The sequence below is a fragment of the Sceloporus undulatus genome, chromosome 4, assembly GCF_019175285.1.
Source record: "Sceloporus undulatus isolate JIND9_A2432 ecotype Alabama chromosome 4, SceUnd_v1.1, whole genome shotgun sequence".
NCBI lineage: Eukaryota > Metazoa > Chordata > Lepidosauria > Squamata > Phrynosomatidae > Sceloporus > Sceloporus undulatus.
The window spans coordinates 207,916,653-207,932,841 of record NC_056525.1 but is presented as its reverse complement, the minus strand read 5'-3'; the positions used below and the strand labels follow the sequence as shown (position 1 = coordinate 207,932,841).

Genomic DNA, 16,189 nt, shown 5'->3' with positions numbered 1-16,189 from the left:
TTGGTCATGAAAACCCATGGTTATTTACAGACAAATTTGTTTATAAGGAATTTAATGTTATAATTTAATTCATTAAAATATCAGTCACAGAAATGTTTAATAATAAAGAAACAATGAAGCGTGGCCCGTGGCCATTTCAAACATCTGGAATGTGGCCCTGTGGTTGTCCAACCCTGATCAATTACCTCTTAAATGATGTAATATTCATGATATAAAAATATTTTTTTTCTCATGACAGTTCCATCAGAAATGGAGGTCTTGAAACATGGTAGCCCACTTTGAGAAAATGAACTAGCTTTATATTTGGAACCTCTTGCCCTAGTAAAAGCTGTGGTGACCCGTACTAATAATGTAGAGTACCATTCCTAAAAAAAATATAATGCAAATGAGCAGCTTTATAAAATGCAGTATACGTGTGAAATAAAAGTCAGAGAGACAAGGACTTACAAAATATTGTTTATACTGTATTGCAGGAATGTTATTACCATACCTTCCATTCACAAATTCACAATAAAGTAAGATATACAGTACCAACTCCATGGGTTATCAAGGGAAGCTTAGTTAGTTTGATAAGTCTAGATGGTATTAATTACACTATTTTAGACCCTCTGGCTCTGGGGTAGTAGCTATATACAACAATCTATATACAGTAAACCTTCCTCACTCCAATACAATTCTCTTCCAAATAATGTACAAATAAGTGGTTAATTTTGGATATGTTATTAAGTAAAAGAAAATTAAGCCAGCCAACCTTGGTTTTTCCAGTGCTTAAGTTAAAAAGGCAGCACTCTTATAACTACTGAGAACTGTTACTAGAATAATTGTAACCCCTGTGTGTCATTTCCATACAGCCCAGTAAATATACATACACAGCTAGAGAGTGAAAGAAAGCAAGCAGGCACAATATTAATACTGGCAGTTTTGAACAAGTGACAGTTGTCTGGAGTTAACCCCTTTCCTGTTCCCAGAAGCATAATTTCATTGTTTTTTGACATTTGGCACCAAATAGTTAACTAGCCATATTTTTCTTATGGAGAACTCTGTGAAGGGCCTTTAGTTTGCTTATGATAGATAACAGCACAGTCCATGGATGTTCAAGTCTTCAGTTGGGTTTTACTTTTTCTTTTATTTTTATCCTTAGAATAGTTTTGTAGCAGTATTTTATGCAGTAATGCAGGAGATACAAATGAATCATTCTGATGCTACATGGCGTCACCATTCTATTCAGTTGAAAATCAAATAGAAACCCTCTTACCATTCCCTCTGCAATTCTGAATACCTTAAGATGCATAAAAAGCATTAAAATGTTATAGACCCACGTGCATTAATTAAATACAAACCTCATAAATATAGTTTACATGTAAAAATGACACCTGATCACACATTTAAATCAAGACACCACGGTGAGGGAAGGACAGGGAAACAGCTAAGGAATGTGGAAAAGGCAGTTTAAACCATGCCTGATCGGACCATAGTTCTCCATCTGTCTTTCAGCATTACATTAGTTCGTTCATTAAAGTCATAATGTTGAAGAATTTTAATCCAGTTTCCTACTCCAAACTTCTCCACACCATTTTTAAGTTTCTGATCTTCTTCCCAACTCCATCGCTTTAGGGAAGGGGGAAAAAAAGACAGTGGTGTTTAAATACACACTTAACTTTTAAAATGCTTAAATCTTCAGTTTCAGTAATGAGTTGAAAGAAACCTTCAGTTCCTGGCAACTTATATTTCTAGGATGGAAAAAGTTAATATTAAGTCTTTGCATATTTGCATCCTATAGATGTAAAGCATTTCAAGTATTTGCTCTACAGGGCATAGCAAAATGGTCCCCCCCCAAATGAGATCTGCTGTCTAAACTGTTTATGTGGAAAGTTCTAGAAATACTGTACTTTACAGAAAGCATCAAATCTGATGTGTAAATGTAGACGAGACATCACAGATAATACAATGGCCACTGTATATTATAGTATGATTTTTTTTTCTAAGCCACATCAACCAAAAGTTGCCAATTACTTGATTTCCATATCTATCATAATATATGCTCTATGACCAATGGTTTAAGACATGACTGTAACATGACCTTCTGGATTATATCTTGAACTGCAAAAGTTTAAAGTCAAGATACAGACCCATATATGTAAATTAACTATGACAATAACTCAGTGGGAACCAGAAGATTGATATGAACTACTGCTATGACATTCAATAGCCATTACTATTGACATGAGGACATTCAAGTCATTTGTAATATCAGAAGAGCTGCCTTCTGCCTAAGTTTTCAATAATAAAGAATTCGGATAAATAGAAAAAGTCATATGCCTGCTTATTTTAGGAGAAACTTGGAATTGTTCAAGGAGAAGGCAGATGTAAGCCAGGGATTGCCAGCTTCCCAAGCCTGATGAGCCAAGAACCTCTCCTGCCGAGCTTTGATGTCTTTGCCAAGGTCTGAGCACAGAGGAGGATTATGTGAGGGCAGGAGCTTTTTGCCTTTCTTTGGCTAAGTAGTTTCAACAAAAGTGCCAGAAGAGGTGACGCAGGTAACTACTAGACAAAGGGCCTTTTCAGTGGTGGTGCCCTGATTGTAGAATGCTCTCTTCAGTGATAGTTTCACCTGGTCTCTGCTCTTTTTGGTGTCAGATGAACACTTTATTGTCCCAGGATTTCTGTTTTGTCCTTTTTGGATCTTTTGCAATCTTGTTATTCTCTGTCACTGGCTTTATTTTCATTTTATTCTGTTCTACCGTTTGTTTTACTTTGCATACTTTGACTACAAGTTTTAATGCAAACTGTCCAGAAGATTATTATTGGGTAGAATATAAATATTATAAGTAAATAAATATGTGACAGTACCACTTAGTTCTTCTCACTAATTGATACATAGCATTTCCCTTGTATGCTGAGTAGGATGTTCTGTTGAAAGTAGAAGCAGCTAGATACCTTTGTCTCACATCGTCCTAATTTATGTATTTTCAAAACCTTGGAGAAGTAGGCTAAAATAGGCCTGAAACAGATGGGCCAAAAGCACCAGCTCTGGCCTGATCTGGGGACGTGGTGTTCAGATGATGCACGCCCTCAGATAGAGCCGAAGCTGTGCTCTGGGTAACTAAGGTGGCTCGGGGCCACTGGCAAATGGAGTGCAAAAAAGTGCTCCTTGCTGCCAGCCCATTTGGGATTGTGGTTGCAGCCAGCCTTGGGACTGTGGTGTCTGGTTGTTGTGGTCTCATGCCAAAAAGGGTGTGGCTGGAGGCTGCTCCAAGTTGCCAGTTTGCTTGACCACATAGAAAATGCATGGTTATAGGAGGATAGTCACCTGCAGGAAGCTTCTTTAAACTGGAATTTTGCTGACTCTATGATAGTTTTTAACATCATCGTAATGTGATAATATAATATGAACAAGATTTCAGAATCTTCCCCATTCATACCTGTTTCTTTTGACCTGTTGACAGACAACTTTGTTGACCATTTTCAATATTCTGCAACTCTTTCTTACCTAGTTAAGGTACACAAAATAAGTATTTCATATTCTTTAAACTGAATGTATTATTAATAGCCTTATACTATGATTATCTGTTTATTGCAGGCTGACTTAAGACCAAGTAGAAGCAGATTTAATTCATAGCTTAACTGTAATATTTAAACACAGTAACAAAAATAGCCATTTATGTAGATACAATGGAAACTTCGTGCAATACATTGAGCAGGGACTACTGTTCTGATAAACTACATTTTCAATCAGTCAGGTATGCTTTTTATTGAAAGTTCCTGCACGGCAGGGGGGATGGCTCTTGTGGTCTCTTCCAAATCTATGATTCCATGATTTTATATTGTGAAAAATGCATTGAAATTAGTCCCCGATAAGACACAGACATGGCCATCATTACATTTGTCTGATTTTACGTAGCAACAAATGAACATCACAGCAGTAATTTAAAATGAAATGAACAAATAGACATATCTAGACACATCATACAAGATGTGTTATGTTGTTGATTAAGAGCAACAGATTTCCAGAACTCTTACTTGGTAGGCTATTTCATAGAGAGGAGTTAAAAGATTAGGTTTCTACCTCTTTTTGACAAATCAAAACATAAAGTGTTTATAGGTAAAAAAATTATACTCCATTTGTGGATTTGTGGATTTGATTATCTGCAGTCTCAACATGATCGTCTGCAGCTGTCCCAGGCATGAGAGAAGGTGGGCAGGGCTCTCCCTCTTGCTGCCCAGTCTCTTTCTCTCATGCACAGGACAGGTGGCTGCAGCTTTTCCAGGCATTGGAGGAAGAGGGGGGCATGACTTGCACTATTCACAAATTTTCTATATTTGCGGGGGTCTTGTTCCCTTAACCCCCGCAAATATGGAGGACGACTGTACAGTGGACCCTTGTTATACGCTGGGGTTTGGTTCCAAGATCCTCCATGGATAACAAAATCCATGGATGTTCAAGTCCCATTAAATATAATGACATAGCAAAATGGTGTCCCTTATAAAAAAATGGAAAATCAAGGTTTGATATTTGAAATTTATACTTTTTTGGAACCTTTTCAGACTGTGGATCCTTGAATCTGTGTATTAAAAAATCTGTGTATAAGAAGGGCCGACTGTACTTCAAAACATAATCATGCTGATACACATGCCTCATTGCCTGAAATGACCACAGGAAACTGTCATGTAAAAAGCTCATCATCATCATCTATATCCTGCCTATTCCCCACAAGACTGGGGCTCTAGATGACTTATGAAACAATATAATTAAAAACCTACAGAAAGTCAACATTAAAATAGAATTAAATTATAACTATTACATAAAATTTAAGGCTGCAACTCCAGTATTAGTGCATAATGTTTGTCAGCAGTTTCACAAGTTTGAAACTAAGCCTAATCATTTCTTCAGCAAAATTAAAATAGGGATTGTATCAGCTGAAAGGATCTGTAACACTTACTTTTAAGAACATTTTGTTTCCTCTTTTTTGGTCTCAAGGTCGTTTTTATCTGCCCTGGATTAATGAATGTTTCATCAGCGAAGGAATAAAACTGTTTATCAGATCTGTAACAGAATTGGAAAGACAGATATTTCAAACTGTGACACTTAGCTAATAATACTGAATACATTGCTTGAAAAATGATTTTTCCTCTATATGTGGCCACCAGTTTCTTGCTTCATGGTGTTTATACCACCTTGCTCTATTATTAACTGAGAAGAAGCTGAATATAATTTGAGAACAAATATATAAGTACACTCATTCCTCCATATTTGCAGCTTTGATTATTCATGGATTTGATTAATATATGTCTTCTCTACGAATATCTAGGTCATCCAGTGCAGCCCTACAGTCAACTGTAACTAAAATGTAGTGAAAGACCTAGAGGTTCTTAGAGAGAATACTCTACTAGGACTTTGTAGCTCCTCCAGGGCAGTTCTATGGTCAGTGTTTGTTGAATGGTGACCACAGAGTTGCACTGGAGGACCTAGAGATTCCTAGAGAGGTGTCCTTACAGGTAAAAACATATTTTTGTTATTTGCAGTTTTTCCATTTTCACGGGGGTCTTGTGCCCTTAACCCTTGCAAATATGGACGGACAAGTATATATAATTTATATACAATTTATATACAAGTATATAATTGAGAATAAACCCAAGGTAACATAACAGCACTCTTGAATAATTGTTAAGATACATTACAAAAGACAGACCTAGGTAGTAAAGAAAAAGCAAACACAATTTTTAGTTAGCCAGTGTGGCATAGAGGTCTGAGTGCTGGAATATGACTTTGGAGACCAGGGGTCAAATCTTCACTGAGCCATGATACCTACTGGGTGACCTTGAGCAAGTCTCATACTCTCAGCCTCAGGATGATAATGGCAAAGTGCTTCTGAAGAAACTTGCCAAGAAAACCCTGTGATAGGTTCGCCTTAGGTTCAAGTCAGAAACAACTTGAAGGCACACAACAAGATAAAGCTAAAAATCAAAACAAAACATAAATTCAAACACACTGCTGAAATAATCCACTTAGAGACTGCTTTAACTGCCCTGACCCAATGCTAGGGAATTCTGGGAAATGTAGTTTATTGTGGCACCACAGCTCTCTGCCAGAGAAGGCTAAATGTTAAACAAAGCTACAGTTCCCAAAATTCATAGCACTGAGCCAGAGCAGTTAAAGTGGTTTCAAATTGGATTATTTCTGCAGTGTGTTTTGGACTACAGATTTCCAGGAATGTCAGCATAAACCTGCATAAGGACATGTATTATCTATGTTTTAATAATAAATTATAAATATATATAAATAATAAAATAACAAAACTATACTTCATATCCAGCATAGCTGTGTTGGCCAAACAGCAAAGTACAATAACATCCCAAAGTACTGAAGTACTGTGTTTCAATAGGAGACTTATAGTACTAACCTTTGCGTCATTTCAAAATAGTTTTCTATGTTTACTTCCATTAATTTATCATATTCTACAGGGACCATGATTTTTTCTGAATATTTAGTTTCTACCTCTTTTGTAGCTTCCTGTAAAACAAAACAACCTTATTTAAAGATTTTTATACTGATTTTCAAACTGTTACTAGGAGCCTTCGAACTGACTGGCTTATGGCCACCCTGTCATACTGTAACATTTTGAGGGCAAGATTTATTAAGCGGTGGTTTGCCATTATGATCTTGCCCAAGGTCATCCCATGGTTTTCCGTGGCTAAGAGGGTATTCAAACCTTGATCTTCTGGAATCTTAGTATGACATTCAAACTACTACAGCACATTCTTTTTTTTTAAAGACAAAGCCCTAAATGCAATTGTTACTCCCAGTTTGAGCAAGCCCACTAAATCAATGGAACCTATATATAACTTCCACTGAATCTACTCCAATACTAGCATATTTATGCAAGACCTCTTTCTAGAGCATTTTACCACCAGTGTCATAAAAGATTTAAAATGTAAGTTTTTAAATAACTAAAATTTTTACATTAAGAAGAGCAAAGTAAAACAGTTTCTGATTCAGACAAATAACCTGCACAGTAAGTCTTTAAAAACCAAACCATCATTTCACCCAAGACAGATATAAACAAAAAGTTTAAAACCTGCCTAAATGTAGGAAAGAAAGGCTCTAACTTCCCTTAAGAGAGAATTCTATATAGTCACCTCAGGCATACAAGTAGGTAGTGGTTTGAGCAATGGACTACAACCCTACAGACCAGGGTTCGAATCCTAGATTCGATAGGATGAAGCTACACGAAGCTGCATTTTGTCCACTCCTGACGTACAATCATTGCAAACTCATTCAGTACTAATTAGGACAAATTATTCACAGATATACTACAAATCAGAGAACCAGCATAGTTTAGTGATCTGAATGTTGGACTATGATTCTGGAGACCAGGGTTTGAATTCCTGCTCAGCCGTGGAAACCTACTGGGTGACCTTGGGTAAGACACATTCTCTCTGTTTCTGAGAAGGCAAAACCGCTTCTGGACAAATTTTGCCAAGAAAGCCATGTGATATGTTTGCCAGAAACTACTTGAAGGCACACAACAACAAATACAAGGGAGTCTATGGCTGATTTTTCAGATCCAGGCACATTTATACAGGTGCAGGCATTTCTTCATTAACATCATTCTAAACCATTAACATTAACAGTAATGCATTAGTCTTGAAAACTATTGTGCCCATCAACTACAATTTTATTCTTTTTGTAATGCTGTATGCAGTGGTTAAATGCCTGTACTGCAGCCACTCACTCAAAACCATAGGGTTGCGAGTTCAATACCAGCAAAAGGGCTCAAGCTTGACTCAGGCTTGCGTCCTTCCGAGGTCGCTAAAATGAGTACCCAGATTGTTGGGGGCAATTAGCTTACAATTGTAAACCACTTAGACACTGCTAGTTTGGTATGAAGCAGCATATAAATGAAGCTGTTTTGCTGTACATATTTTAATGAGCATATTTCAAAATGAGTAATGAATTCATTCACCACTTAAAATGGCAACTGAACATGAACTGGGTATTTTTCAGCTCCAAGTCCTTAGTATTTTGCTTTGCCTTTGAAGCAATATTATCCAATGTTATTCAGATTTACTGTTTAGTTCTCTTGTTTTCAACATACCTTCATTAGGAAATTATTAGATTCATCATTCAAGAAAACAGTGATGTAAGACTTGATTTTTTCAATCAGAAGACTGAAACTGAAATACTGAAGAAATGGATGGTATGGATCTTTCTGTTTTGCTACTGCAGACAGCTTCATTCTCAAAGGCTAAATCCAGAAAATTCAAAATATACAGTGTTAATGTTGTTAATTACATCCTTATGACATAGACCAAAACAAATTTTTAATTCTAAATAGACTAGACATATCAAATAAATAAGATTTAATTCATTCAATTAATCTACATAACTGGATGTTTCAGACAGGTCTTTGAATGTGTGGTGTTGTACTTTTATTCATTGTTATGCTTTTAATGCTTTAAATTATTGCTGTTGTGTGCCTTCAGGGCATTTCTGACATACAGAAACTCTAAGGTGAATCTATTATGGGGTTTTCTTGGCAGGATTTCTTTACAGGGTTAGCATTGCTTTCCTCTGAGGCTAAGTGTCTGTAACTTGTCCAAGGCCATGCAGAGGGGTTTCCATGGCTGAGTTGGAGATATGAACCTTGATCTCCCAGAGTCCTAGTCCAATACTCAAACCATGCTGGTTCTGGTTTAAATTTGGGCTGTTTTAACATAATAGTTTATTTTAAAAAAACTTTTAAAATTATAATCACTCTTTTTTAGTTATATTTTTTAAGTATGCTGTGAGCCATCCTAGGCCCTATATTGGGAAAAAGGTAAAAATTAAATATTTACATAAGTTTAGACTTACCAAGTTTGCATAGATCTAATGGATCTATAACAGAGATTAACAACTGCCTTGGGAATTCATGATCACTATGTACACCGCTTTGATCACTGCGGAAAAGCGGTATAGAAATAAATATTATTATTATTATTATTACTACTACTACTACTGATTCACATCTGTGACCCTTACATATTCAATGGTGTAAGGAATACATAGGGATAATAAAAGCTTCCAATCAGGACTTACTAGGCATCAGCCACTGTGAGTGATGGATCTGTTCTCCTGTAGATTGGGACACAGCAGACTGATGTTTCCACTCTACTCCTGTGAGCATTCTCTGGTGTAAGGAGGAATTGCAACAGGGATCCTGTTTTTGATTATCACACTGCAGATCACTGGCAGGACAGGGATGGAAACGTCAGTGGGCTGGAGAACAGATCTAGAATTTCAGCCTTCATTTAGGCCTTATACTTTTACAAACAGATGTTCACTGGCAAAAATACTAGTCCTTTAGGTAGTTTGATCTATTTCTATTTAAGAGGGTTTCAAAACATGTCTTGCTTATCCAGTATTACCTCATTTGAGAGAGAATCTGGAAATAATCTTTCTATGACCTCTGCAGCCTCCTTAAAATATCCCTTCTCCACATACACTGCTACAGCCTGAAAAGAAAAAAAAGTGAACATACTGTTTTCCATCTAATAAATTCTGGGCTGGTAAGTAATTGTGGTAAACCTTGCTAACCTTGTATCTCTCAGATGTTTTGGACTGCAATTCACATCAGCTCCAATTAATATGACCAGTTCTAAAGGATACTGGGAGTTAGTCCAATACACCTAGAAGACCAGATTGGGAAGGCCAGTTTCAGAAAAATCCATCATTTCTAAGAAATTTGAGACCAAAGCTTAACATTATGACCAATCAAATGTTCCAGTGACCAGTTAGTTTTCTTTTCTAAGACTTTATTCTAATGGCATGATGGTTATGCTTTATCTAGCTAACAAGAGTCCATGAAGTAGTACAGGTTGATTGTCCCTTATCTGAAATGTTTGGGACCATAAGTGTTTTGGATTCTTTCTGATGCTGGAATATTTGCATATACATAAGGAGATATCTTGGAGATGGGACCCAGGTCTAAACATGGAATTCATTTATGTTTTTATATACCTTCATATACATAACCTGAAAGGATTTTTTTTTAAATTAAAGTAATTTTGAGTCTGAAACAAAGTTTTTGTATACTGAACCATCAGAAAACAAATGTGTCACTATCTCAGCCACCCATGAAAAATGCTTTGGATTTTGGAATTCCACATAAGAGAGATACAACCTATAAAGAAATTGTATTCTGACTTCCTTCAATCGCCCATTCAGAAGGCTAGTAAGAGCTATAAACAGACCTGAATCTGAATCAAGCGCTTGATATCTTCATGTAGTTTCTCTTGTTTGTTTTGCGATTTTAGAAATGAAGTCCAAACCAAGAAAGCATTTTCCAGTGGTGATAGTCTTTGTTCACTCTCAAAATGAGACTCTTATGAGGAAATAAATTGATAAAGTTTAACAATAATCTTATAACTCTTTGCAGACTAAAAAACATTTAAACACACCAATTTACCAGTTATACAAGAAGTCAGACCTCTATTGTTTGCACACTGGGTTTGGTTAGACTAGTGTAACCAGACAGATATTACACACACAAACAAATTAAATGTTACTGTTTCAAGACAGTAACCTTTAACTCAGAAATTCTAAAATACACCACTTGCAATATTACAAAATGGTATCTACAATCATGCAGAACACTAATTTTGACTGTATAGTTATCAATTGGATTTTCCATCACAATCACAATTCTAGTACACTCTTCATGTCTGTTCATTCCTCTTCCAACATCACCCAGACCAGTCATAGTATTTAATGATTATTAAGTAAAACTTTCCATAAATTATTGTATGAACAGAACAGGTGGATAATACTGACCACTGTTTAAGATATACTCAGCAGGTTATTTAGGATTTACATTCAACAAATAATTTAGAATATGTATGAAAATAAGAAATATCAAATTCTTATCTCAATTCTAGAGTGTAAAACACAAATAACCTCCACCTTATTTGCTTTTTGTGACTCAAGATGGAAGACAAAAATCACCTTTTAAAACAATTATTTGTAGAACTACAGCACTCATTTTCAACATTTTCTGAGCAGCTAGAGTAAATAGCCAGTCTCACTGAACCCACTGAGAAGTCTATGCACCCATCTCCTTACTAAAAGCAGCAGATATCCCAGTGTTACTGTATCAGCTCCTTTAGTCTTTTGCAACTTAACATCAGCCTTTGTTACTTAGGAAAACTTGCTTGCCTGTCCACCTTTTGACTGAAGCATCAATCATGCTCTGCTATCACTGGGTATTAAAGGAAAATATTCCCATGCAGGAGAAAAATAAACTCTGAAGATGCCAGCCACAGATGCTGGTGAAACGCCAAGAAGAAACTCTTCTAAAGCATGGCCACATAGCCTGAAAAACCCACAAAAAACTATAGAAAAATAAACTGTTTATTGCTACTGATTTTAGTCCATATTTAAGAAACATTTCTAATTTGCATTTTTACTGCTCAGCAAACACTGGTTCTTATGCACTTCACTGATGCAACAAATTCTCCACTAAAAACAGATTACCATTTCAGGTGAAATGTAATGCTTCAAAAAAGTAAGTTAATGGCTTGAAGTTTCTTCTCCTTTGTGGTTTGCTTAAGGAAGCAAAAATATTTTTGGGGGGATAAAAAACAACAATCCAGATAGACTGCCTTCTCTGAATGTGGCTGCCAGGTCCCCTTCAGCAACCACAAATCACTTGCTGGAGATCTCACATATTTGTGAACAGACATGACACTGCTGGCTCCTACCTTACCACTGAGTTGTATGGATACATGAGTCCTCTGCCAGAGGATTTGGAAATCAGCCTCTCACTGTTTGCCAGGTAGCCCCTTGAAGCAGTAACACACACTTGTTTGCATACATCTTCATTGCTCAGGCCAAATAAAGAGTGCCTTTGTTTTGGGTTCAGAGGGCCACAATCATTTTCTCAGTTTGTACCACATTTTCGGCCAACAACAAGAATAGCAAGTACTGTACAGTACATTTCTATACCACTTATCAGTGCACTTAAGCACTCCCTAAGCGGTTTACAATGTGTAAACCAATTGCCCACAACAAGCTGGGTACTCATTTTATTGACCTTGGAAGGATGCCAGGCTGAATCGACCTTGGAGCCCCTGGCTGGTATTGAACCTTACAACTGTGAGTGAGTGGCTGCAGTACTGGCATTTAACTACTGTACTGAGCCACCAGCAATGTGTAGAAGAATCACAAGACAAGCTCTGTCAAGAACAGACAGTAGAGACAAGAGCCCTGGTGGTGCAGTGGATAAATGCCTGTACTGCAGCCACTCACTCACAATCCATAAGGTTGCGAGTTCAAGACCAGCAAAAGGGCTCAAGCTCGACTCAGGCTTGCATCCTTCTGAGGAAGTTTGTTTGGGGCAATTAGCTTACATTTTGTAAACCGCTTAGGGAGTGCTTAAGTGCATTGATAAGTGGTGTAGAAATGCACTTGCTATTGCTATTTTAGACCCCAATAATATCTGCCTTGTGTTCCCTCCTTATCTAAACTATGTCAAAGTGTAGACCAGTGGTTCCCAAAATTTGGCCCTCCAGCTGTTTTGTACTTCAACTCCCAATAGCCCCAGTCAACTTGGCCAACAGTCAGGAATTCTGGGAGTTGAAGTCCAAAATGTGTAGAGGACCAAAGCTTGGGAATCATTGGTAGAGACTGTTAAGCTCCTCAAAAGAAGGAGGTCTTCCATCACTTTATATTATGTCACTATGAATTACCATGTGCACTGATGGCACTAAACAATTACAGCAGCCTCATCTGATTAACCTGTCTGCAATTATAATTTAAAGTGAAACATGAGAGGGAAAAACAGCAACATGTTTTACCGAGGAACTTTCCTTCTCCGACATATGCCAGCAGCTGACAAAGGCACACTGTTTTCACCTGATGAATTTCTATTTTGCGTAACCCTTTGATAATAGCTGAAATAAAGAAAGCAGATATGGTTAACTGATTTTTGTTCCTGCAGTGCCACTGTGTGGTTACCAGTATCAGCAACTTGGCCAGTAATCCCATGTGTTGTTACTTGAAACCATGGCACCACAAATGGAACTACTTTCCAAATAAATGTATTTAGGACTGGAGTACTGAGGGGCAATTTATATTCAGTCATTGCCACTAATGCTCTTTCAATAAAACCCACATGACTGGTCAGACTGCCGAATTACATTTACATTTGTTCCCCTTTAAACTGCGTTTTATAGTTATTCTAGACTGCAGAGGGAGCCAGAGTACTTAAGAGTACTGAATGGTGGCACACTTTTGATGGTAACAAGGGAGGCAATGATGCTATTTAAAATAATAATAATAATAATAATAATAATAGGAATGTGACCATTGTTACTTTGCTCATTGCTCATTATAGGGTCATTCAGAGCCATGTTTGATTTTGCTCATGTTTCTCAAAACATACAGTGGTCCCTCCACATTCGCTGGGGTTAGGGGTACAGGAGCCCCATGAAAAGTGGGGGGAAACGCAACTAAAAACACACACACTATTTCCTTTTAACCTGAAAGAACACCTCTCTAGGAATCTCCAGGTCCTCCAATTCAACTCTATGGTCAGCATCTTCAAGAAGTTGGAGGATCCACAAATGCCTAGAGAAGTGTTTTCTCTAGGAACTTCTAGGTTCTCCAGCACAACTCTATGGTCAACTTCTGGCAGAGTTGCTCTGGAGGACACTGAGATTCCTAGAGAGAACACATTAGTCGAAACTGCAAATAATCAGATCCACTAAAGCCAAAGCCTCCAACACGGAGGAGGGCTGACTGTATTTCCTGATGAAGAATCCAGTGGCGCTCCAAAAGGCTGCATCATGCATTTTGTGCATTTCAGCTGCCCCAAGAAAGGTATGACTGTTTTGTGGATTTTGGCTGTCACTGTACATTGCTAACATATTACTTCCAAGTAAACTTGGATGTTACTACTTGGAAAATAACTCAGTGACAAATGAATATGTGTTTGTTTTCAAAACGAAGAACAAGATTTAACCCAATACTTTTTAAAACGAACACTTTATGCTTTCAGTCTTGGTCACACGAGCGACCAGTCCCTGCTCCGCAGCCTAATTGCGGTACAGTAGTTCTCAAAGACTTCGACTCTGGTCCCAAAGACACTGCAGAAATGATCCAGTTTGAGACCCCTTCAACTGCCCTGGCTCAGTGCTAGGGAATTGTGGGAACTGTAGTTTTGTTAGGCATTTAGACCTCTCTGTCAGAAAGAGCTCTGGTGCCACGATAAACTACAATTCCCAGGATTCCCTAGCACTGAGCCAGCGCTTCCCAAACTTTGGCCCACTAAGTGTTTTGGTCTTCAGCTCCCAGAAGCCCCTAGACAACTTGGCCAGCAATCAGGAATCCTGGGAGCTGAAGTCCAAAACATCTGGAGGAGTAGAGTTTGGGAACCAATGCCTTTTAGGGCCAAATATCCAGCCCGAGGAGGGCTTCTGGCACAATAGGGGCATTGCCCGAGAGGAAGATGGCCGCCTTGACCTCACCGCCCTCACTCTCCCCAAATCCCGCCGAGTCTCGCGAGAGCTTCCCTTACTCTCGCCCCCCCCCCATTCCTCACTCAGCGCCAGCTCTCGGCTCCGCTCGAAATCCTTCCGGTTTTCCTCGCAAAAATGGCGGCAGAGGCAGCGGCAGGCGAAGTCCAGCATCCACCCGGCGGCCACCACCTCCGCCTCCGGGGAAGGGAACGGGCCAGCCTTAGCCTTAGCTTTAGCCGCTGCTGCTGCCGCTGCCGCCGCCGCCTTCTTTGCTAAGGAAACAGGCTGAAGGGACGAATCCGTTACACTCTCCTCCTCCGCTTCCGCCATTTTGAGTTTAGCGCACCGAGCCTCTAAGCCCCGCCCCCACTACGTCATCACCCCATCGGCCACGCCCCCATATTATAATAAGCTGCTTTATCGTCTGAAGATTCCCCTCAGGAACAGAAAAGAAAATCCCCTTCAGTTCCGGAGCTTTGAGGATGAGGCCTCTAAGTCCCAAATGATCTCCTCGGCTCCTCTGAGGTACTTCTCAGGGACAACGCCACTCGGCTCCTCAGTCTCTGAGAGAATCATAAAGAGACCCCAAGGGCTATCCAGCCCAATCCCATTCGGTCATGCAGGAACTCATAGTCAAAGCACCCCCCAAAATGGCCGTCAATCCTCTGTTTAAAAGCCTCTAAAGAAGGAGACGCCACCACTCTCTGAGGGAGTGTATTCATTCCACTGTTGAACAGCTCTCACCGTCAAGAAGTTCCTCCTTTAAAAGAAAAATTATACATAACACACACACACACATATATATATAACATTACAAATCAAGATTATACAAATAACCGCCTACAATCTCTACTCCACATTTATAATTAAAACAAAAAACTATACCTATATGGTTTTTGGATCCTTTCCGTCGTCTCTGTCCTTATATTTCATTCTCATATTTTCTCTTCGTTTCTCTCCTCCTTTGTTCTACTCTCTTTTCAATTCTACCATCTCTCATTTTCTTCCCTTTCTACCTTCTCTTTCCCTCTCTTCCTCTACTTTTACACTTTCTCTAACCTCTCACACTTTCTTTATTCCTTCTTCTCCTTTACCTTGGATCCGAAGATAGTTTAATTTCTCCTCTCTCTATCTTCTCGTTACTTCATCTTACTATTTATCCTCACTTTCATTTAACATTCACTCATTATTCTCCATTTCCACTTAAACAGATCCTATCTTTCAAGTGTGCTTTTTTCTAGGCCTGTTCCTTGTTCTGTTCTCTGGAGCAGCAGAAAACAAGCATGCTCTCTCCTCAATATGACATCCCTTCAAATACATATCACCTCTTAACTGTTTCTTTTCCAGGCTAAACATACCCAGCTCCCTAAGTCTTTCCTCATAAAGCATGGCTTCCTTCACCATTTTGGTCACCCTTCTCTGGACATGCTCCAGTTTCTCAACCCCCTTTTTGAATTTGACCTGCCTTCCATTTCATCCTTCTGTCCAGGAGGAATCCCAAAATGTCCTCCATTCTGAGCAGGAATATAAAAGCATGAATTTATATTTATATGAGTGTTGTTAGCTTTCATTTTGTCCCCCATTTTTCTCCAAGGTCCTACATTTTATGGTGCCTTTTTCTCCTTTGGGGTTAGGTAATCTGGGCACTCTGCATTTGACAGAATCCTGGTGAAAGAAATGGATTTGAATCAAA

The 16,189-nt window shown here is 38.5% G+C and overlaps 1 protein-coding gene across 3 annotated transcripts; it reads right to left on the bottom strand.

Moving 5' to 3' along the window:
- Positions 1–443: 443 nt before the first annotated feature.
- TERF1 (telomeric repeat binding factor 1) lies at positions 444–14,849 on the bottom strand. Of its 3 annotated transcripts, XM_042464855.1 has the most exons (9): positions 14,580–14,849; positions 12,835–12,930; positions 10,234–10,364; positions 9,409–9,495; positions 8,097–8,246; positions 6,402–6,511; positions 4,941–5,044; positions 3,423–3,490; positions 444–1,608 (listed from the first exon to the last, which is right to left on the bottom strand). In XM_042464855.1, the coding sequence occupies exons 1-9, from the start codon at positions 14,824–14,826 to the stop codon at positions 1,450–1,452; spliced, it is 1,152 nt and encodes a 383-aa protein (XP_042320789.1). In that variant the 5' UTR covers positions 14,827–14,849; the 3' UTR covers positions 444–1,449. The 3 variants fall into 3 exon arrangements, with proteins under 3 accessions (XP_042320789.1, XP_042320790.1, XP_042320791.1); XM_042464856.1 differs by lacking the exon at positions 9,409–9,495; XM_042464857.1 differs by lacking the exon at positions 3,423–3,490 and having other exon boundaries at positions 1,442–1,608.
- Positions 14,850–16,189: the final 1,340 nt, after the last annotated feature.